Source organism: Rana temporaria, chromosome 3 (genome assembly GCF_905171775.1).
Source record: "Rana temporaria chromosome 3, aRanTem1.1, whole genome shotgun sequence".
Taxonomy (NCBI): Eukaryota; Metazoa; Chordata; class Amphibia; order Anura; family Ranidae; genus Rana; species Rana temporaria.
In genome coordinates, this window is record NC_053491.1 from 126,314,487 (window position 1) to 126,337,883 (window position 23,397).

The window sequence follows — 23,397 nt, forward strand, 5'->3', positions numbered from 1 at the left end:
TAATACAAATAAAAAACTACTGACAATGTCCACCGCCCTATTGTCCATTTTTAAGGTAGGCTAATTTTATATTTTTACAGTTACATTTGTTTCATTATATTTTTGTAAGTTTTCTTTATCACAGCTCTTATTAAGGCCTTGCTAGTTAAGGGCCCTTTCACACGGGACGGATCCGTGATGATCCGCCCAGTGAACCTCCGCTTGCTCAGAGGGGATCGCTCCGCTGAGCTGGCGAATAACAGGGCTCTCTCCTATGGGGGGATCGGATGAACACGGACCGTCTGTCCGTGTTCACTCTGCAGACAGATGGAAAAATAGGATTTTCCTCCGTCTGCAGAATCGGAGGATTGCGGACACTGATGAGATCGTGTGTCAGCAGATGTTAATCCGCTGACACCCGCTATCTCATAGGTATCAATGTATGTCCCTTTTTCATCCGTAAACAGATGGATAAAAAAGCAGACATACGGTCCGCATGTGTGAAAGGAGCCTAAGGTGGCAGACCTGGATCATGTTACACATTACATTCTCAATATGGGTGTAACGTGTTGCATGCTCAAAAGGTGAACTTTTCCTTTAATGTGCCCAAACATGTTTTTCTTCTTTTCATGGTTGTTAGTAGCATATTATTTCTCTTGTTGTACATGAGTTTTTTTATTAGATTTCTTATTGCATCCTCATATTTCACATTTATCTCTCTTGTTTAGTGTTATAATCCCACTGCCAGAAAATGTGAAAGACTATTTACTAGACGATGGAACCCTTGTTGTTTCTGGAAGGTACCACATATTTTATTATTCCCACAGTTACCGTATTTGCAATTATGTGTGTTTCTTCTTGTCATTGCGTTTGGTATTCTTGTGTATGTTTTAAAGGGTATCTGTAAATTACATTTGTATTTTTGATAGAGCAGGAAAGAGGGTAAATCCCTTGCTAGTTTTCTTTTTTTCTTTTTTTTTACTGCATCTACCTTGTTGGGTAGATATTTGAGCTGCATGATTAATCGTTAAAATTGTGTTCTCGATTCACCCCCCTCACGATCTTAATTCAGCATTTACATGATTCATGCAAAGTGCAGAGCCATTCTCTGCTCAGAGCTGTCAAAAAAATAAAAATAAAGAAAAGGGCAGCCAGCCAATCGCAACATTGCTCAAAGCTGAGATAAAAAGAAACATTGGGGGTTATTTACGAAAGGCAAATCCACTTTGCACTACAAGTACAATAGCACTGAAAATCTGAGGGGTAGATCTGAAATGAGGGGAACCTCTGCCGATTTTTTATCATCCAATCATGGTCTAGCTTTATTTTCCTTGCATGTCCCCCTCGGATCTACAGCGACTGTACTTCCAAGTGCAATTTCAAGTGCACTTGTAGTTTGCACCTGTAGTGTAAAGTGGATTTGCCTTTCGTAAATAACCCCCCCATTGTATCATTTAGTTATTTTAGATGAAATGGATGAATGTTGGTCTGCAAATGAGGTCAGTTTATTGTGGCGAGCAAGCAGCTTCCTGTGTCCTGAAAATCTGCAGCAATCACTGTAGTGGCAATGCCTACCACAGTGATTTTTTCACCTTCCACTGAGATAGGCCAGGCATGGCTCATGTATACTTACATTGCTCCAAGCTGAAACAATGTAACATTTAAGTAATTTCCCTCTATTTAAAGAGCAAAAATAAAATAATGATCTGACTTTATATACTGGAATATATGGCATTTGGATAACTGGTTCTGTATGTTGGACTTTATATTTGCTATAACCCAGACACTTTAATAGTTGACCATCAGGGCATTAAAACAATTTACATTGCTCCACCCTGTATTCTTATTTGTTTGTTACTGCTACTCAGTGATGTCATAAAGGTCTATTGTTTTTCTGTTTCTAGGGAGGATTCTGCTGGGTGTTCCCACCCAGATTCTAACAGTAACGATGAGGAAGAAGAGGTACAGGTAGTGTTTTGTTTTTACGCTGATAACAGTCAATGCTACAGTCACTGCATTATGTAAATCATTATTCAGATGTTAGAAATATAGCATAGTGCTATCTCAGAGGAAGTGGGTGTCGATAACGGGCACAAATTAAGGTTGTAGATACAGATCACTGTAGTAAAAGATTACAGATCAAGCATTAAAGGGTCACTAAAGGATTTTTTTTTTTTTTTTTAGCTAAATAGCTTCCTTTATCTTACTGCAGTACTGGTTTCATGTCCTTATTATTCGTTTTTGCTTTGAAGTAGCTGTAATTCTGCTGTGATCTCCACACTTCCTGGTTGCCTGTTTCCTTATAACGACCGTACTGGGAGCTTTTCACTGTTGGTCTAAGTTGTCATTACTGTGTGTCTAAAACTTAACAGAGCCAATCAGATTCATTTTAAAAACAAAACACTGCCCTGGATTTGTTTGTTTTTGTTCTGTGTGTCTCTCTAGTTCAGAGGAACATGAAACCAGTTTAAAAGTGAAACTAACCTGCAGGCACATTATAGGATTGATTTTTATCTATTTTTAATCATTTTTAAAAGGAATCAGTTAACTTTTATGTCTCTATACCCTGTAAACAGTCATTTCAGCAAAAATAAATGTTTTCCTTTAGTGACCCTTTAACATACCTGTGGTTTTATTATCCCAAATTTAGTTTGGTAGTTTTTAATATTGGGCTTTAGCGTGTATGTAAATATAAACATAAACGTGTAAAATATTGCAGCTTACCAGCCCTGTGATATGATGGCTGCATTAGTTCACTTTTTTAAATATTTTTTTTTTTTCCTTATGTCACCTGTTGATCCTTCGATTATTACATTTAGTGTCCTAGGGTGGAGATGCTCACTGGCCATACTTTATCTATAAAGAAGTAATACGGTCTCCTGTAGTCCTGACACACGTTTTGTCTCAGGGATACCTCCTTCTTTACTCCTCTTCATAACATAGGGGGCAAGGATTCTGTAGTTTATAGGGAGAAATAGGAACATTACTGACAAAAATGCAGCACAGGCAGAGTGCACAGGAAATGATCGGATCACTAGATTTCTGGCAGGATCAGCAGGTATTTCTGCGCATTTGTCTGAATGATAAAACACAGTATTTTCAATAGTACAGTGCATCTGGAAATTATTTACAGTGCTTCACTTTTTCCACATTTTGTTATGTTACAGCCTTCCAAAATGGATTAAATTATTTTCCTAAAAATTCTACAAACAATACCCCATAATGACAATGTGAAAGAAGTTTGTTTGAAATCTTTGCAAATTTATTAAAAATAAAAAAATTACATGTACATAAGTATTCACAGCCTTTGCCATGACACTCAAAATTGAGCTCAGACACATTCTGTTTCCACGGATCATCCTTGAGATGTTTTTACAACTTGATTGGAGTCCATCTGTGGTAAATTCAGCTGATAGGAAATGATTTGGAAAGGCACACACCTGTCTATATAATATCTCCCTGTTGACAGTGCATGTCAGAGCACAAATCAAGCCGTAAAGTCCAAGGAATTGTCTGTAGACCTCCGAGACATGATTGTATCTAGGCACAGATCTGGGGAAGGGTACAAAAACGTTTCTGCAGCATTAAAGGTCCCAAAGAGTACAGTGGTCCCAATCGCCTGTAACTGGAAGAAGTTTGGAACCACCAGGACTCTTCCTAGAGCAGGCCACCCGGCCCAACTGAACGATTGGGAAGAAGGACATTAGTCGGGGAGGTGACAAGAACCAGATGGTTACTCTGACAGAGCTCCAGCGTTTCTCTGTGGCAAGAGAACCTTCCAGAAGAACAACCATCTCTGCAGTACTCCACCAATCAAGCCTGTATGGTAGAGTGGCCAGACAAAAGCCACTCTTCAGTAAAAGGCTCATAATAGCTTGCCTGGAGTTTGCTAAAAGGCACCTGAAGGACCCCCAGACCATGAGAAATAAAATTCTCTGGTCTGATGAAACAAAGATTGAACTCTTTTGGCCTGAATGGCAAGCATCATGTCTGGAGTAAACCAGGCACCGATGTAACCTGGCCAATGCCATCCCTACAGTGAAGCATGGTGGTGGCAGCATCATGCTGTTTTTTTTTTTTTCAGCGACAGGAACAAGGACCCTAAGCACAAACCAAGATTACAAAGGAGTGGCTATGGGACAACTCTGTGAATGTCCTTGAGTGGCCCAGCCAGAGCTCAGACTTGAACCCGATTGAACATCTCTGGAGAGATCTGCATATGTACATATGTACACCAAAGCTCCCCATCAAACTTGATGGAGCTTGAGAGGTCACGCAAAGAAGAATGGGAGAATGTGCCAAGCTTGTAGCATCATACTCAAAAAGACTTGAGACTGTAATTGGTGCCAAAGGTGCTTCAACAAAGTATTAACCACTTCAGCCCCGGACCATATTGCTGGTCAATGACCGGGCCACTTTTTTGCGAGTCGGCCATGCGTTGCTTTAACTGACAATTGCGCTGTCCTGCGACGTGGCTCCCCAAAAAAATTGGCGTCCTTTTTTTCCCACAAATGGAGGTTTCTTTTGGTGGTATTTGATCACCTCTGCGGTTTTTATTTTTTTTGCGTTAGAAACAAAAATAGAGCGACAATTTTGAAAAAAAAAATGAATATTTTTTACTTTTTGCTGTAATAAATATCCCCCAAAAATATATAAAAAACACAATTTTTTTCCTCAGTTTAAAAAATCGCAATAACCGTTTATTGATTGGTTTGCGCAAAAGTTATAGGCGTCTACAAAATAGGGCATAGTTTTATGGCATTTTTATTAATATTTTTTTTTTTTACTAGTAATGGCGGCGATCAGCGATTTTTTTATCGGTACTGCGACCTTATGGCAGACACTTCGGACACTTTTGACACATTTTTGGGACCATTGGCATTTTTATAGCGATCAGTGCTATAAAAATGCATTGATTACTATAAAAATGCCACTGGCAGGGAAGGGGTTAACACTAGGGGGCGAGGAAGGGGTTAATTATGTTCCCTAGGTGTGTTCTAACTGAAGGGGGGGTGGGACTGACTTGGGGAAATGACAGATCGCTGTTCATACATTGTATGAACAGCGAACAGTCATTTCTCCCCCTGACAGGACCGGGAGCTGTGTGTTTACACACACAGCTCCCTGTTCTCGCTCTGTAACAAGCAATCGGGGGTGCCTGGCGGTGATCGCGCCCGCCGGGCACGCGCATCGGGACCAGGGGCGAGCGGGGGGCGCTCGCCCCTATTGGCTGCCTAGCGAGGTGACGTATAGCTACGTGATCTCGCGCAGCCGACCTGCCGTCGTATAACTGCGGCGGCTGGTCGGCAAGTAGTTAAGCAAAGGCTGTAAATGCTTATACTTGGTACATGTGATTTTTTTTTTTTGTAAGTTTGCAAAGATTTCAAACAAACTTCTTTCACATATATCATTATGGGATATTGTTTTTAGGATTTTGAGGAAAGTAATGCATTTGATTCATTTTGGAATAAGACTGTAAAATAACTAAATGTTGAAAAAGTAAAGCGATGTGAACACTTTCTGGATGCACTGTATGTTTAATAGACCATAAGGAGTAAAATAAGAGACATTTTATTGTTGAAGTTTACATACACTTAAAGCAAAGTTCCATCCAAAAGTGGAACTCGCTTATACGCTCCCCCCCCCCCACCCCCTCCCTCCCCATGGCCCAGTTGGAGGAAGGAGGGGGGGGGGGCGAGGGACCTGTTTTTGACAGGTCCCCTTCCCTACTTCCAGAGACAGGGCACGTCTTCCCCACTTCCAGAGACGGATCTCCCAGAAGTTCGGCCCCCTTCCTCCTTCCTCCAATTAGAAAGCGCAGTGCGCTTCACGCATGCACAGTAGGGAACGTGCTGTGAAGCGGAAAGGCTTCACTACCAGTTTCCCTTTACCAGGAACATCAGCGGCAGCACCCGGGAGTCGATCCGAAGATCGGCTGAGGTGCTGACGTTGCGGGCTCCCCGGACAGGTAAGGGCCCCAATATTATAAATCAGCAGCTACAGTATTTTTAGGATTTGTGTTCAACATTTACAAATTGAAGCTGAATGCTACTTTAAAGGGGTGGTTCCCCCTAAAACAAATTTCTAACAATACATTCGTAAGACCCGTTACACTGCGGGTAGGCTGGCTTTTGTTTTGTTTTTTTAGTACATACCTCGATCTCGGCGTTTCGTCCCTTGGCGGTGGGCGTTCCTAGTTGATTGACGTTCCTCCGACGGGCACATACGTGACGTCACGACTTTCCGAAAGAAGTCGAACGTCGCTGCGCAGGCGCCGTATAGAGCCGACTCTATACGGCGCCTGCGCAATGACGTTCGGCTTCTGTCGGAAAGTCGTGACGCGCAGTATGTGCCCGTCGGAGGAACGTCAATCAACTAGGAACGCCCACCGCCAAGGGACGAAACGCCGATATCGAGGTATGTACTAAAAAAACAAAACAAAAGCCAGCCTACCCGCAGTGTAACGGGTCTTACGAATGTATTGTTAGAAATTTGTTTTAGGGGGAACCACCGCTTTAACTACTTGCCGACCGCCCACCGTCGTTATACGTCCTCACTTTAGAGATGAATATCTGGGTAACGGCAGCAGCTGCTGCCACAATCGAGATATTCATCTCTTCTGTGGGCGCCCGTGTTAACGATAATGGCTGTCTCCGCAGCGGATTCGCCGCGAGATCACCGTTATCGGTGGCGGGAGAGGGCTCCCGCCGCTCTCCCGCGCCCTCCGGTAGCGGCGGAGGAGATCGCGACCATCTGGCAGCTGAGCGGGGACGAGACTGAAGGAAAAATCTCCTTCGCCCATCCCCATAGCTCTGCTGGGCGGAAGTGACGTCAAAACGTCAGTCCCGCCCAGCGTCTTAAAGAAACATTTTTTTTTTTTTGTCATTTGAAAAAATGACATTTCCAAATGTTTTATTTTTTTTTGCATTTAAGCCCAAATATGAGATCTGAGGTCTTTTTGACCCCAGATCTCATATTTAAGAGGACCTGTCATGCTTTTTTCTATTACAAGGGATGTTTACATTCCTTGTAATAGGAATAAAAGTGATGATTTTTTTTTTTTTTTTTCAGTGTTAAAAATTCTAAAATAAATAAAAATAAATGTGAAAAGCAAAAAAAAAATTTTTTTAAAGCGCCCCGTCACGATGAGCTCGCGCGTAGAAGCGAACGCATACGCGAGTAGCGCCGACATATGAAAACGGTATTCAAACCACACAAGTGAGGTATCGCCGCGATCGTTAGAGCGAGAGCAATAATTTTAGCCTTAGGCCTACTCTAACTCAAAAAATGCAACCTGTAGAATTTTTTAAACGTCGCCTATCAAGATTTTTAAGGGAAAACGTTTGACGCCATGCCACGAGCGGGCGCAATTTTTAAGCGTGACATGTTGGGTATCATTTTACTCGGCGTAACATTATCTTTCACAATATATAAAAAAATTGGGCCAAATTTATTGTTGTCTTATTTTTTAATTTAAAAAAGTGAATTTTTTCCAAAAAAAATGCGCTTGTAAGACCGCTGCGCAAATACGGTGTGACAAAAAGTATTGCAATGACTGTCATTTTATTCTCTATGGTGTTAGAAAAAAAAATATATAATGTTTGGGGGTTTTAAGTAATTTTCTAGCAAAAAAAAATGGTTTTGTCTCGTAAACACCGACTCTGAAAAACAGGCCCGGGGCTAAAGTGGTTAAAAGCTTTAACAAAGCTTGCTGTTCACACTGCCCCTATACAAGCTGAAGCCCGTGTGAAACGGGCCATATAGAATACACTACAGTAAGCAAGCATGGGAGGCATTAAAGGGGTTGTAAAGGAAAAAATGTTTTTCCCTAAATAGCTTCCTTTACCTTAGTGCAGTCCTCCTTCACTTACCTCATCCTTCCATTTTACTTTTAAATGTCCTTATTTCATCTGAGAAATCCTCACTTCCTGTTCTTCTGTCTGTAACTCGCCACCGTAATGCGAGGCGTTCTTCCTGGTGTGGAGAAAGCCTCTGGAGGGGGCGAGCAGGAGTGTCATGACGCCCACTAACACACAGCTCCTTTCTCTATCTGCAAAGTAGAGGGTGTCCTGACTTGCCTGCTCGCCCCCTCAAGAGGCTTTCTCCACACCAGGAAGAAAGCCTCGCATTTAGTGGTGAGTTGCAGACAGAAGAACAGGAAGTGAGGATTTCTCAGAAGAAATAAGGACATTTAAAAGCAAAATGGAAGGATGAGGTAAGTGAAGGTGGACTGCACTAAGGTAAAGGAAGCTATTTAGCGAAAAAAATATTCCTTTACAACCCCTTTAATCTATGCCGCCAGTGAAGGAAAGGCATTCAGCAGGCAGGATAAATAGATCAATACAATAATCCAGCCCACAACTCCAAATCGTACAGTAATATCTAATGGAGGGCCTCTCTTTGTGCATAGGTTACTTTTTCAAACACAGACAGTTTATAAAGCTCATTTTACTCAGGGCTCAACAGAAGGTGGAGCATTGGAGCTCCATCTAAGGACTACCATTCTATGTGCAGTGAGTAGTGCCCTAGAAAGGACTAATGTAGTGTTTCTATATCTAGCTCTGATGAGTCAAATGAATCCAAAGAACATGTAAGCAGGGTATTGTTGTTGAGGGGGTTAAAACCATATTTAAACTTTTTTTATAACCGTGTGCCAAAAGCGCACCAGCTCAGGGCATCACCATTTACCTTACTTTAGTACAAATAAAGCAATGCAGCTTGTTGAAGACTGATTGAATAGTGACAGCACTGCAGCTCATTAATGTGATCATCTGTTTAATCAGCTGGTCAATTTGTTGTATTAACAGAACTGTGCATTTCAATGAACCTTTCTTTCTCGTACATCACGGGACACAGAGCGGCATATTCATTACTATGTGGGTTATATGGAGTACCTTCAGGTGATGGACACTGGCAATCTCAAACAGGAAGTGCCCCTCCCTATATAACCCCCTCCCATAGGAGGAGTACCTCAGTTTTTTCGCCAGTGTCTTAGGTGTTGGTCATGGTTTAGCTTACCTCCACATCCTTGGGATTAAGGTGGGCTAACCGGTTCTTTCCAAAGGCCTCAGTGCTAAAGTGGTCAGCAACCGGACCCCAAACCATTGGGGTATAGCCCATAATGCTTTCTGTTCAGAGAGCTGGACCCTGGGCCCAGAACTTAGAAACCTTTGGGGGCCTAATGTTTCTGTTGCCAGGGTGCTATATGGGCCCAGGACAGTGGCTCCTTCATAGGAACCCAGGGCCTGAAGGTCTAGACGCCACCCACGGAGATGGGGGAAGATTGGACCTCTTGCTGTGCAAAAGTCCTGCGGCATGGAGCAGGTAAGTATTGGGGGAGCTTGCGGAACTTGGTTCTTAGCAGGTTCCCTACAGGGGGTGCACAGGGGGACAGGCCTGGGTATGCTCTGCATTGGCAAGGAATCACTATGTCTATGACAGAGACAGGATGATTCAATCTTTTTTCCCCAGTAATATGTGACCTCCCTGGTAAGTGTTGTTTAGCTGGGCTGCTGGCGCTAGGTGTGGGATCTCTGTAAGAGGGGAGTCTTTTTCCCATGCTAAAAGGAGGTCTGTGACCTACCTAAAGGGCTTACCTGCCTGGGTGCCTGCGCTGCTCCGTCCTCCTCCATGTGTGATGGCCCCCGCCGACGGGCGCGCGCGCGCGTGCCCGAGATATAAACGATTTTCGCGCCGTTTCCGTGGTGGGGGTGCGTCCCGGTGGGCGGCGAATCACAAATAAAGGAAGGGGAGGTCCTTCCATTAGCTGCCAAGAGCTCAGTGTCATCCTGAGCTAGAGGAGAGGAGGACACAGAGCGGAGCACGCGGAGGACACCCGGTGGCGAAAGGAAGAATTGCAGTTTTTTCTAAGGACTGTCAAACCTACAGATAGGTTTTCTTTTCCTTTTTTCAGCAGATGGCTATTGGCAATACTTAGTGGGAGACAGAGTGGTTTATTTTCCTCTTCAAAAAAAAAAAAAAAAAAGAAAAAGAGAAGAAGGGAAAGAACTGCTGATCTCCCTTCTCAGTTTGGGCGTTAGTCTCTATCGCTCCCAAACCGACAGATCCCCTTAGCTACGTCTGTGGCTGGGTGATAGCAGGTGTACCTCGGTATTGTACCATGCCTTCTGGGTCAGAGGGTACAAAGGGTGGGGATTCCCCCGCAAAGTCCGAGGGCTCAGACACGGCTATGCCGCTGCTCTCCCCACAGGACATATCAGGGCACGCCTTGATGGGACCTGGGGGATCTGGTGCTGGGGCTGATCCAGGTCAGTCCAACCCCGGCTTTGTCACTGAGAGAGTTCTTGCTGTTTCTTTAGGTGAACTAGAGAAAAGAATGGCAAAAAGGATAGCTAAAGCTATATCGGGTAGAAAGCGGACTAGGTCCCCGTCACCCGAGCAAGAACCCTCAGACACAGAAATCCTTTCCCTAGGGGAATTGGATAGACTTGACGCTTTGGACCAGGGTGGTTCAGAGATCGAGGATCTGGATACTGAGGGGTCTGGTTCAGCCTCCCAAGGGGAAAGTTTGTGGGTTCAGGCCTTAACGGACATGGTCCATGAGGCATTTAAGTTACCCATACCAGAACCTCAAGTATCGGCGGTTTCAGCTTTAGGCTCTTTAAGAACGCCTCAAAGCAACGCAGTTTTCCCGATCCATCCTCTACTCGAGGAGGTCATGTTTCAGGATTGGATTAAGCCAGATAGTCTTTTTACCACCTAAAAAATTCTCTGTTTTATATCCTATGGAGGAGAAATTCTCCAAAAGATGGGCGCCCCCGGCGGTGGACGCAGCCATCTCCTATGTGAACAAATCTTTAACTTGTCCGGTGGAAAACGTACAGGTGTTTAAGGATCCGGTTGATAAACGCTTGGAAACATTACTGAAAGCCTCCTTTACTTCAGCAGGGGGCGATAGTTCAGCCCGCTGTGGCTGCTATTGGAATTACCCAAGCATTATCAGATAAGACTAAGCAAATGCTTAAACTTATCCCTGCCCGGCAGGCAGAGGAATTTTCGGATATACCGAGGGCTATACGCTTTACGGTGGATGCTATCAAGGACTCCATCCAGCAGGCATCACGTTTATCCTTATTTCTAATCCATATGAGAAGGCTCTTATGGTTGAAGAGTTGGGAGGCGGAGCCCCCATGCAAAAAGCTCCTGGTAGGGTTTCCCTTCCATGGAGAACGACTCTTCGGAGAAGATCTGGATAGATATATTCAGACTATATCAAGCGGCAAAAGCACTCTCTTGCCAGTCAAGAAGAAAGCCCGAGGGCCCGCGTTTAAGCGCCAGCCCTCCCCGGGACAGGGGCCCTCTAATACCAGACAGTATCGACGGCCTCCTGCAAGATCAGGCTTTAACAATAAGCCACAAGGCCAAGCCACTGGGGGCAAGAAGCAGTGGTACCGCAAGCCTGCGAAGCCAGCCCCCAAGTCGGCCTTATGAAGGGACGCCCCCACCCACGATGGTGGGGGGAAGGCTACGTCTCTTTGCAGAAGTTTGGGAGGCCAGCATTCCCGACTGCTGGGTACGGTCTTCCGTGGCCACGGGCTACAAACTAGAATTTTCAGAATTCCCTCCTCCTCATTACCAGGAGTCAAGAGTACCAGGCGACCCGGTGAAGGGAGCCGCGTTGGTGGCGGCATTGAATCATCTGCTGTGCCAGAAGGTGATAGTAGAAGTACCAGTCCAGGAACAGGGCTTGGGGTTCTACTCCAACCTGTTTATCATCCCAAAGCCCAACGGCGATGTCAGGCCAATTTTGGACTTAAAGGGAGTAAATGCGTACCTAAAGGTCCGCTCATTCCGGATGGAAACTATTCGGTCAGCTGTCGCCGTGCTCCAGAAGGACGACTTCATGGCGTCCATAGACATAAAGGATGCTTACCTTCATGTGCCAATTTTTCAGCCACATCAGGTATTTCTACGCTTCTCGGTGGCTCAGCGTTATTTCCAATTTGTGGCGCTCCCCTTCGGGTTGGCTACGGCCCCCCGGGTATTCACGAAGGTCCTAGCCCCAATCCTAGCCAATCTAAGGACCCAAGGGGTCACGGTCCTAGCTTACCTGGACGACCTCTTGGTCGTAGACCACTCGTTTCCTGGCCTGGAACGAGCAGTCGCCCTCACGGTTCAGTACCTCGAGAGGTTCGGCTGGGTCCTAAATCGAGACAAATCAGCATTTCGGCCCACAAGGCAGCTGGAATATCTCGGCATGAGATTGGATACAGAACAACAGAAGGTGTTCCTACCTCTATTAAAGGTCAAGGCCATCAAAGAGCTAATACAAATAGTTCTGAGCAAGAGAAAGCCAACTGTTCGCCTATGTATGCGGCTACTAGGCAAGATGGTGGCCACCTTCGAGGCGGTACCGTATGCTCAGAGCCACACTCGCATCCTGCAGGCAGCCATCCTGTCAGCATGGAGCAAGAGGCCTCAGGCCTTGGAGATTCCTTTGCCACTCTCACCAAGAGTCCGGCAAAGTCTATCTTGGTGGTTAAACCCTCAGAATCTCCTGAAGGGAAAGACGTTCAGTCCTGTGACCTGGAAGATAGTAACCACAGACGCCAGCCTGATCGGCTGGGGAGCAATTTTGGATGGTTGCACTCGCCAGGGCACTTGGGCAGCGGCAGAGAAGCAGTTGCCCATCAATATCTTGGAGCTCAGAGCTGCCCGACTAGCCCTCAGGGCTTGGACGTCCAAACTGCAGGGGTTCCCGGTGAGAATACAATCGGACAATGCCACGGCGGTGGCATACATAAATCACCAAGGGGGAACCAAGAGTCAAGCCGCTCAGAAAGAAGTGAGCTTGATTTTCTTGTGGGCAGAAGCCCATGTGCCCTGCATATCGGCTATATTCATTCCCGGAGTGGACAACCTACAGACGGACTTCTTAAGTCGCCAGACTCTATTGCCGGGGGAGTGGTCTCTGCATCCACAGGTCTTTCAGACACTCTGCCAGAAGTGGGGAGTGCCGGACGTGAATATCATGGCATCGAGACTAAACAAGAAGCTAGACAGGTTCATGTCCCGCACAAGGGATCCCAGAGCCTGCGGAACTGATGCGTTAGTTTGCCCTTGGCATCAGTTCAAACTTCTTTATGCATTTCCCCCGCTCCAGTTACTACCCCGCCTGCTGCACAGGATCAGGGTGGAGCACATACCAGTCATCCTGGTAGCTCCAGCATGGCCCAGAAGGGCATGGTATTCACTAATCCTGAAGATGGTAGTGGGAGACCCTTGGACTCTTCCTCTACGGCCAGACCTGCTATCGCAAGGTCCGATCCTCCACCCTGCCTTACGGCATCTAAATTTGACGGCCTGGAAGCTGAATCCCTGATTCTCAGGGGTAGGGGTCTGTCTCAGAAAGTAATCTCTACCCTAATCAGAGCCAGGAAACCGGTCTCTAGGGTGATTTATTACAGGGTCTGGAAGGCCTATGTAGGCTGGTGTGAGTCCAAGCGATGGCTTTCTCGCAAATTTACCATCGATAGAGTATTACGTTTTCTCCAGCTAGGAGTGGATAAAGGACTGGCATTAAGCACAATCAAGGGACAGATTTCAGCTTTGTCAGTGTGGTTTCAGCGGCCGCTGGCCACCCACTCGCTGGTTAAGACCTTCATTCAAGGGGTCTTACGTATTAATCCTCCAGTTAAATCCCCGCTTTGTCCGTGGGATTTAAATCTTGTTCTGTCAAGTTTACAGAAACAACCTTTTGAGCCGTTGGCTGAAATTCCTTTGGTTTTACTGACAAGGAAGTTAGTATTTTTGGTTGCCATGGTTTCCGCCAGGAGAGTATCGGAACTGGCAGCCTTATCCTGTAAGGAACCATATCTTATTTTACATAAGGACAAGGTCGTTCTCCGCCCTCATCCTTCCTTCCTACCAAAGGTTATATCCAGTTTTCATCTAAACCAGGATTTGGTATTACCATCCTTCTTTCCTAAACCTACTTCCAAAAAGGAAGGGTTGCTGCATACCTTGGATATTGTCAGGGCCATGAAGGCCTATCTTAAAGCTACAGAGAAGATCCGGAAAACAGATGTGTTGTTCATTTTACCGGATGGGTCCAAGAAGGGGCAGGCAGCTGCAAAATCCACCATCTCGAGATGGATTAAACAGTTAATCACTCAGGCCTACGGCTTGAAAGGGTTGCCTCCTCCGTTATCATTAAAGGCTCATTCTACTAGGGCCATGGGCGCCTCCTGGGCAGCACACCACCAGATCTCTATGGCTCAAGTTTGCAAAGCGGCAACCTGGTCTTCTGTCCACACGTTTACAAAATTCTACCAGTTGGACGTAAGAAGGAATACTGATACAGCCTTTGGGCAGGCAGTGCTGCGGGCTGCAGTTTGAGACCCTCGGATTCCGGGGGCTCCCTTTTGAGTTAAATTTAAAAATTATTTTTCTCAACTAAGTTGGATTTATTATGATTTGAGTATATCTCTAAATTAAATCCTTTTGTTTTGGGAAGATGTTCTCCCTCCCCTCATTGTAAGCATTGCTTTGGGACATCCCACATAGTAATGAATATTCCGCTCTGTGTCCCGTGATGTACGAGAAAGAAAAAGGGATTTTTAATACAGCTTACCTGTAAAATCCTTTTCTTGGAGTACATCACGACGGGACACAGAGCTCCCACCCCTCTTATGGGGACCATTTTGGGAGGCATACTGCTTGCTACAAAACTGAGGTACTCCTCCTATGGGAGGGGGTTATATAGGGAGGGGCACTTCCTGTTTGAGATTGCCAGTGTCCATCACCTGAAGGTACTCCATATAACCCACATAGTAATGAATATGCCGCTCTGTGTCCCGTGATGTACTCCAAGAAAAGGATTTTACAGGTAAGCTGTATTAAAAATCCCTTTTTTTTGACTAGCAGCCCTTTCTTTCCTCCATCATAACTTGATTAAAAAGGGGTATTTTCTACAGTATCTTCTTGAACTTTAATTTTAAAGAGAAACTTAAAGTGACCATTTCCACTGCATATTAAAGTATTAACATATTCAGTAGACGGGTAAAAGGGACCAGCCCTTATTCCTCTTTGTAGCTATAGGGATTGTGGGGAAATTACTCTTCAAAATTTACATTAGAGGCATTGATTTGACAACTTATTTTCCCTTTTACTTCCCAGAGATACAACATCTCAACAGCTTTTCTAATATATATTAAAAAAAACATCAGATACTTGTGAGATGCAAGAGACTGAAACCCAGCTTTAGAGTCTGTTGTAATTTTGGGGATCCTTGCAAATGAATTACTTAAAGGGGTTGTAAAGGTACAATTTTTTTTCCCTAAATAGCTTCCTTTACCTCAGTGCAGTCCTCCTTCACTTACGTCATCCTTCCATTTTGCTTTTAAATGTCCTTATTTATTCTGAGAAATCCTCACTTCCTGTTCTTCTGTCTGTAATTCCACACAGTAATGCAAGGCTTTCTCCCTGGTGTGGAGTGTCGTGCTCGACCTCTTCCCTGGAATACAGGAGAGTCAGGACACTCTCTACGTTGCAGATAGAGAAAGGAGCTGTGTGTTAGTGGGCGTCCTGACTCTCCCGTAGTCCAAGGGAGGGGGCGAGCACGACACTCCACACCAGGGAGAAAGCCTTGCATTACTGTGTGGAGTTACAGACAGAAGAACAGGAAGTGAGGATTTCTCAGAAGAAATAAGGACATTTAAAAGCAAAATGGAAGGATGAGGTAAGTGAAGGAGGACTGCACTAAGGTAAAGGAAGCTCTTTAGGAAAAACAAAAACCTTTACAACCCCTTTAACTGTACATGTAGCTAGAAACTTTATTTTCCATAAAACTTTAATGTCCATAGTCAGGTGCACGTTAAGCAAATATAGTTTTAAAATGAAGTGTAAGTACATAAATTCCCTGCAGAAACTGATTATGCCCACTACCTCTTCTTCTTCTTTTTTTTTTTTTTTATTCATTTTGGATTGCATACAGTAATACAAATTAATTGAATTGCCTATTGTATCATGGTAGCAAACCTGCTGAGCTATGATATGCTAGAGAGTGCAAGTGGCCATCCACATGTCTTCATTTTATTTATTTAAGCTTGCCCAGCTGTTAGAGGCATGACAACCATGTTTTTTCATTTAATAAATTGAATCAGGTTGTGTTATGCGGTCAGTTTAGATGCAGGCAGTATTTAGCTAACTACTTCCTTAAATATGGAACATAATGTGAACTAAATAATGTATAATGCAATTATAACAGATTAAATGTCTGTTCAGTGTAACTGTATCTGACCGTCTGGTGTTACTTGTAACAATTGTTGATGATGCTGTTAATGCAAGATCCACAGACAATGCACAACATATAATTAGAGGGTAGTTGGATTCTCACATGTTTATATAGTTTTACTGTTGTCTGCAATATTTATACTGAAGTAAACCTTCTTTTTTTTTTCTTTCTCCCTAGTGGTCAGATGATGAAAATACAACAACACTGACGGTAAGATATCTTTGTGGAAACCATCCCACCAACTGTAAATTGCATGAAAGTGTAGTGGTGCTATTGGCCAGTACTACGGGAGTAATGTATCTTTGTGTTCACACAGGCTCCAGAATTTCCAGAGTTTTCCATAAAAGTGCAAGAAGCCATTAATTCTCTGGGAGGCAGTGTTTTTCCTAAACTGAACTGGAGCTCCCCAAGGGTAATTATTTTCTCTTTTCACCGTCGCATAAACATTTGTCATCCCTCTTTACATCTACAGCGAATTAGCCATTTTATACTTATGCTGTCTGGGCACTAGAAATTATCATACAACCAATCTTTCCATCAGGTGGACAGAAAAGATTGCCTAGAAAATAGTAGGTATTGTTGTCATGCCTCCTAAAAGGGACACTTTGAACTTGCACATGAAGTGAAGGTGACATTGTGTCATGTCCCTCATAATCGTTGCTGGTTCACCTTCCCAATACTTTGCTGCTCAGTAGTTGATCCCCGCACTTCCAAGTAAGGAGGAGGACGTAACTTGCTCCTCTAAGTGCTCAGGCCTAGCAGGTATTTGCAAGGCCCAGGCAGCGTTTCCTGATCAGGGTAGTGATGTCACTACATCTCTGGGTCCAACACAGCCAATCTCATTACTGACTGCATAGTACCAAGGAGCTGCAAGGGAGGACAGGTGCACAGGCAAGTTGAACATAATGTTGGGTGGAGGGCAACTTTATAGAGCAGTGTTTCTCAACCTTTTTTTCAGTCAAGGCACCCTATAGAATTATAAACCATCTCAGGGCACCGTTTAAAATTATGGACAGTCTCGAGGCACCCCATTTTAAAATGCAAAAAACTATGCTAATAGCTTTACATAATACAGCAACATCCACACGTAGGACAACGTTAGAGGTGATTTTTTCTTCCAAAGGAAATACACTTTTGCACACTGGTACTGACTATAGTATTCCAATGTTTCTCTTCTCCCTCAATTTCTCTCCATCAGTCAGCTACTGTCACCCCAGTGTTGAGGGAGAAGGGCATAGGAGGGTCAAACAAGAATACTGTGGAGGCAATAGTCATCCTCCTTATTAACTGATGACGTCATTGGTTGTTAGGATGCAAGTGTCTAAAAAGTCATAATGGTGCACAATGAAAACCTATGGCTTTGTGTAACTAAAAGGTAGGCTTGATCCATCTGCTGGCTTGTATACAATTTTTGATACATTTTTAGGCATTTTGCCAAGACACCCCTGAAGAAACCTCAAAGCACCCCAGGGTGCCTGGGTACCCTGGTTGAAAGAGACTGTTCCATAGCAATGGACAAGGTAGCTGTGTGTCTTTAATAATAAGTTAAGTCTAATTAAAAAGATTAACTTTTTAACCAGAGGTATAGGTCATTTTCCACGTAGTCATGTTTCTGGGGAACAGAACGTAAAATATATTAATGCAACCACATTTAATAAAATCTCAAAACTCTGCATTTATTAAATTTGTGCATTGGAGTCAGCATTGCAACTGCGATCAGCGCATTGTAGGTGCAATTCACAGGCTCATGCCTGTTCTCCCCCCAGCCCTGGGTCTGTACAGACGTATGGGGCTGGAGGAAGGACACAGTCGACTACAAGTGTGGAAATGTCACCACTGAGACTTGTAGTCTTTTCGTTCATAAACCCATGTTAATGGATGACATGGAGGTACACGCAGAGCCATATACAGCCATGCTAAATTCAAAACGGGTGTGTGCAGGGAGAATATTCCTGCAATTCAGGTAAGTAACATGAAGCATGACCAGAAGGATAGACTGTGCTTTTAAAGCCAAAGTGTAATCTGCCTAGATTTCAGCCTTGCCTGGTTGCCACTTTTCAGCGATGTGGAGTGTATGCAGTTGCATTCAGTTTATACAGCATTTACAGCTGTTGTATCTCTTAGTGATGTAAATAGTTTGCTTGGGCCAGTGTGGTCCAAGCAAACTAAAGTTTACTAAAACCTGGAGATCAGTTTTAAGCGAATGTTCTGGTGAGACATTTTTGTCTGTCTGTCTGGTTCAAAGGGGACTGATTAATGTGTTTCTAAGTGCAGCCTGAAAGATCTGACAACCCCACCTGTCATGTACACAAGCAGTTCACATAGGGGATACACATAAGTAAATAGAAGACATCTGATTCAGTAAGTCGCCATTCGCATACTACTGTTTACACGGAAGATGCACTGTTGTAGTTGCAGAGATTTCTGCAATGCTCTGCTGACTTAAATCATAGATGGCTTCAAGCCTTCAAGCTTATATTTACATGGGTCTTTATGCTTGACTGGAGCATCAATTCCAGAGAGTTTCTCAGGTTACTGTAAAGTCCTGGCTGTTGTTTTGAGATGATGTTGAAGATCTCCTTTCCATGGTCATTGACAGCAGTTAAGATCTGGCACGGTTTCTGTGTTCTACCGAAAGCTGCAGTGAAACCTTCAGAGACAAAACTCTTACCCCCAAAAAAAAACACATTTGCGCCCTTTTTGTTTTTATGACATTTTTTTGCTGCAAATTTGATTCTCACTTTATAAGCACCAAATAAACAACATAGTGCTCATATGTTGGAGAGGATTTGCGACATGCTCTAGAAACTGAAAAATGGTGTTGCAATCTGTTTCTTCAATAAACAAATCTCTCTGCTACAATACAGCACAGATTTTAGCTGCAGGTCACTGCCTGGTCTGACTAGATGCAGATCTGCACATCAGGCTGACTCCTGATAAGCGTCTGTATAGACGCTTTCTAGAGGGAGATGAGCTGGAAGAAGCTGCCCTCCTTCTCCAGAGGGCTTGATTTGCTATCATTAGCGGGACCGGGACACAGATGCAGAATTTGCATTTGGCCACATATGTACTTAACCACTTCCCGCCTGGCCTTTAGCAGAATAACATCTGGGAAGTGGTTCAGTTATCCTGACTGGGCGTCATATGATGTCCAGCAGGATAAGCCGCAATCGCGCGTTTGTGGACAGACACGTGTAGAGCCGATCGGCTGCTCTCCTGAGGGGGGGGGGGGTCTGTGCTGATTGTTTATCAGCGCAGCCCCCCGCGGATGCCCGCCCGGGACCACCAGGGATGCCCACAAAGAACCCCAACAGGTATGCCACCCTAGACCACTAGGCAGCTGTCAATCAGTGCCCATTAATAATGCCTGGTGCCTGCCAGTGCAATCAGTGATGCTTACCAGTGCAATCTATCAGTGCCAAGCAGTTCCCCCCCCATAAGTACCCGTCAGCCATTCAGTGCCCATCATCAGTGTCATTTTATTGGTGCCATCTCGTCGGTGCCACCTTATCAGTGCAGCTTATCAGTGAAGGAGAACTTTTATAACGAAAACAGAGAGAAACTTTTTTTTTTTTTCTGTCTTTTTTTTTTTTTATTTGTTTAGCAAAAAATAAAAACTGCAGGTGATCAAATACCACCAAAAGAAAGCTCTATTTGTGGAAACAAAATTATAAAAATTATTTTGTTTGGGTACAGTGTAGCATGATCACGAAATTGTTATTTAAAAAGTGACCGCACTGAAAGCTGAAAATTGGCTTGGGTAGGAAAGGGGGTAAGTGCCTGGTATTGAAGTGGTTAAAGTGGTACTAAAATCATTTTTATTTTGTCTCAAAATAACAAACGTGTTACACTTACCTGCTCTGTGTAATGGTTTTGCACAGAGCAGCCCTGATCCTCCTCTTCTCTGGTCCCCTTTTTGTGCTCCTGGCCCCTCCCTCCTGTTGAGTGCCCCCACAGCAAGCGGCTTGCTATAGGGGCACCCGAGCCAAGCCGCAGCTCTGTGTGTCCACTGGGACACGGAGCCAAGGCCTGGCCCCGCTCCCTCTCTCTCCTCATTGACTCACTGACTTTGACAGCAGCGGCAGCCATTAGCACTTCGCTGCTGTCTCGGCCTATGAGGAGGGAGAGTCTCAGACAGTTAAGTCTCTTGTGCAACATTGCTCGATCGACATGGGGCTTAGGGGGGCTGAGGAGGGCTGCTGCATACACAAGGCATTGTTATCTTAATGCATAGACTACATTAAGATATAAAAAATAATAATTCTGCCTTTACAACCAATTTGACCACTTAAGACCCGGACCAATATGCAGGTTAAGGACCAGGCCCCTTTTTGCGATTCGGCACTGCGTTGCTTTAACTGTCGTGCGACGTGGCTTCCAAACAAAATTGGCTTCCTTCTTTTCCCACAAATAGAGCTTTCTTTTGGTGGTAATCGATCACCTCTGCAGTTTTTATTTTTTGCGCTATAAACAAAAATAGGGCGTCAATTTTGAAAAAAAAATCAATATTTTTTACTTTTTGCTATATTAAATATATAAAAAAAAAACGTTTTTTTCCTCAGTTTAGGCCGATACTTATTTTTGGTAAAAAAAAATCGCAATAAGCGTTTATCGATTGGTTTGCGCAAAATTTATAGCGTTTACAAAATAGGGGATAGTTTTTATGGCATTTTTATTAATATTTTTTTTTTACTACTAATGGCGGCGATCAGCGGTTTTTTTTTTTTTTTCTCCGTGACTGCGACATTATGGCGGACACTTTTGACACATTTTTGGGACCATTGTCATTTTCACAGCGAAAAGTGCTATAAAAATGCATTGATTACTGTGAAAATGACAACAGCAGTGAAGGGGTTAACCACTAGGGGGCGATAAGGGGTTAAGTGTGCCCTAAGGGAGTGGTTCTTACTGTAGGGGGGTGTGGCTGGATGTGTGACGTCACTCATCGTCGTTCCCTATAACAGGGAACAGACGATCAGTGACACTGCCACAGAGAAGAACGGGGAAGGTGTGTTTACCCTCTCCTCTCCCCGTTCTTCAGCTCCTGTGACTGATCTTGGGACACCAGCCGCGATCGGGTCCCGCGGGCGTGGTCACGGAGCTTCGGACCGAGTCGCGAGTGCGCCCCACGGCTGGGCTCTTAAAGGGCAATGTATCTGTACGTGCCTGTGCCCAGTCATGCCATTCTGTCGACGTATATCTGCATTAGGTGGTCCTTACGTGGTTAATGTGAGTTTTAATTTTTTTTAATTAACTGCCCACTAGATGGCGCTTTTCCTTTTACACACAGTGGAGGAAATTGCAAGCGATTTGGGCAGAAACCGCATTCATTTTGGGCAGTGCGATTTGCACCCATTTATTTTGTATTGACACAAATCGCACCACAAAGTATCGATATCGGGAGCATTTTGACGAGTACGTGTACCCATGAAAATACTCGGTATTGGTGCATCCCTAAATGATACTAAAGTCCTTGGCTTGGGCAGTGAAAGAGATCCATCTTGGAATCATTGAGAATGATCAGGTGAATCCATATGACTTTTTACAATATCAGCCCTAAGTAGACATATATTCAGGCTGTGTGTACACTATTGCTTGGAGATATTGGCAGCCAAATTTATTCTCCCTTCCTTACCCTTGAAACGTATCCATTTGCATGTACCGCTTTCTATCTTTTACAATAAAAGTTTGTAAACAAAAAAAGAAACTGATCCATTTGCTGGGGATCACACAGACATTTTATTCTTTCATAAACCTTCCGTAATGGTGTTGGCCATTTTGTTTTTTTAATTGCGTCCTTCAAATAATTAGTATTTTTTGGCTAGAGTTGCTGCTACACAAATGTTCTAAACACGCGTAATAAATTATGTACGCTTCAGGAATGGGTCATGAGTATTTTTTTTACTGTTATCACAAATGGAACATTTTGAGTGCAGTAATTTACTTGCGTGTTTAATGTTTACGGAAGAATAAGTCAGTATATTACAATAGTGGCAATAAAGATTAATTTTATTCATCTATACTCGTGTACATGCTTGCACATCTTTACTCACCTATACTCAACATTACACAGGTCTTTACACACAGTTTTTGACCCCTTGCACACGGGCGTCACAAGTTACTGAGTAGACGTCAGTATATTCTGACACCTGTGTGTAAACGTTTACTGCACAAAATAAGGTCTATTGGCATGGACCATAAGGTGAGTACATGGATTGAAAACTGGCTACAAGTGCGTTTTTAGAGGGTGGTGATTAATGGGGAATACTCTGAATGGTCAGGGTGGCTAGTGGGGTCCCCCAAGGTTCTGTGCTGGGACCAATCCTATTTAATTTGTTCATAAACGACTTGGAGAGGGGGTAAACGGTTGAATCTATGTCTTTGCGGACAATACTAAGCTAAGCAGGGCAATAACTTCTCTGCAGGATGTGGAAAACTTGCAGGAAGATCTAAACAAACTAATGGGGTAGACAATTACATGGCAAATGAGGTTTAATGTACAAAAATTCAAAATAATGCATTTGGGTGGCAAAAATATGAATGCAAACAAAACACTAGGGGGAGAACCTCTGGGGGAATCTAGGATGGAAAAGGACCTGGGGGTCCTAGTAGATAATAGGCTCAGCAATGGCATACAATGCCAAGCTGCTGCTAACAAAGCAAACAGAACATTGGCATGCATTAAAAAGAGGATTAAAGGGGTTGTAAAGGTAAAAGGGTAAAGGGTTGCATAGGATGCATTAAGGTGAAAAAACTTCAGGCAATACCGGCCCCCCGTTATACTTACCTGGCCCCTCGAAAGTCCCACGCTCGGCTCCGACATCCTATTCGCTGCTCAGGCCTGGCCGTTGATTGGCTAGAGCGGATGGATTGAAAGCAGCGCAGCCATTGGCTGGCGCTGCTGTCAATCACATCCAATGACACGGCGCATCGGGGGGCGGGGGCCGAGTGATACAGTGAGCGGCTATAGCCACTCGCTGTATCAGGGGAGCGCGCCCGCAAGGACTCCACACCATGCGAGTTCTCTCGCATGAATGTGTGGAGTTCTTGCGGGGAGCACCAGAGACAGCGGCCGAGGGACCCCAGAAGACGAGAGCTGCACAGTGGAGGTAAGTATAACATGTTTGTTATTTTTTTTTATTATTTATTTACAACCGCTTTAA

The 23,397-nt window shown here is 44.2% G+C and overlaps 1 protein-coding gene across 2 annotated transcripts in view; it reads left to right on the top strand.

The window, feature by feature from the left end:
* CDC123 (cell division cycle 123) overlaps positions 1–23,397 on the top strand; it is a 99,900-nt gene that overhangs the window by 3,853 nt on the left and 72,650 nt on the right. The window contains exons 2-5 of one of the 2 annotated variants that reach the window (XM_040343395.1): positions 708–779; positions 1,884–1,947; positions 16,412–16,444; positions 16,551–16,646. In XM_040343395.1, coding sequence (XP_040199329.1) covers positions 708–779; positions 1,884–1,947; positions 16,412–16,444; positions 16,551–16,646 — 265 coding nt within the window. The remainder of the gene's footprint in view (positions 1–707; positions 780–1,883; positions 1,948–16,411; positions 16,445–16,550; positions 16,647–23,397) is intronic. The other variant, XM_040343396.1, reaches the window with a different exon arrangement.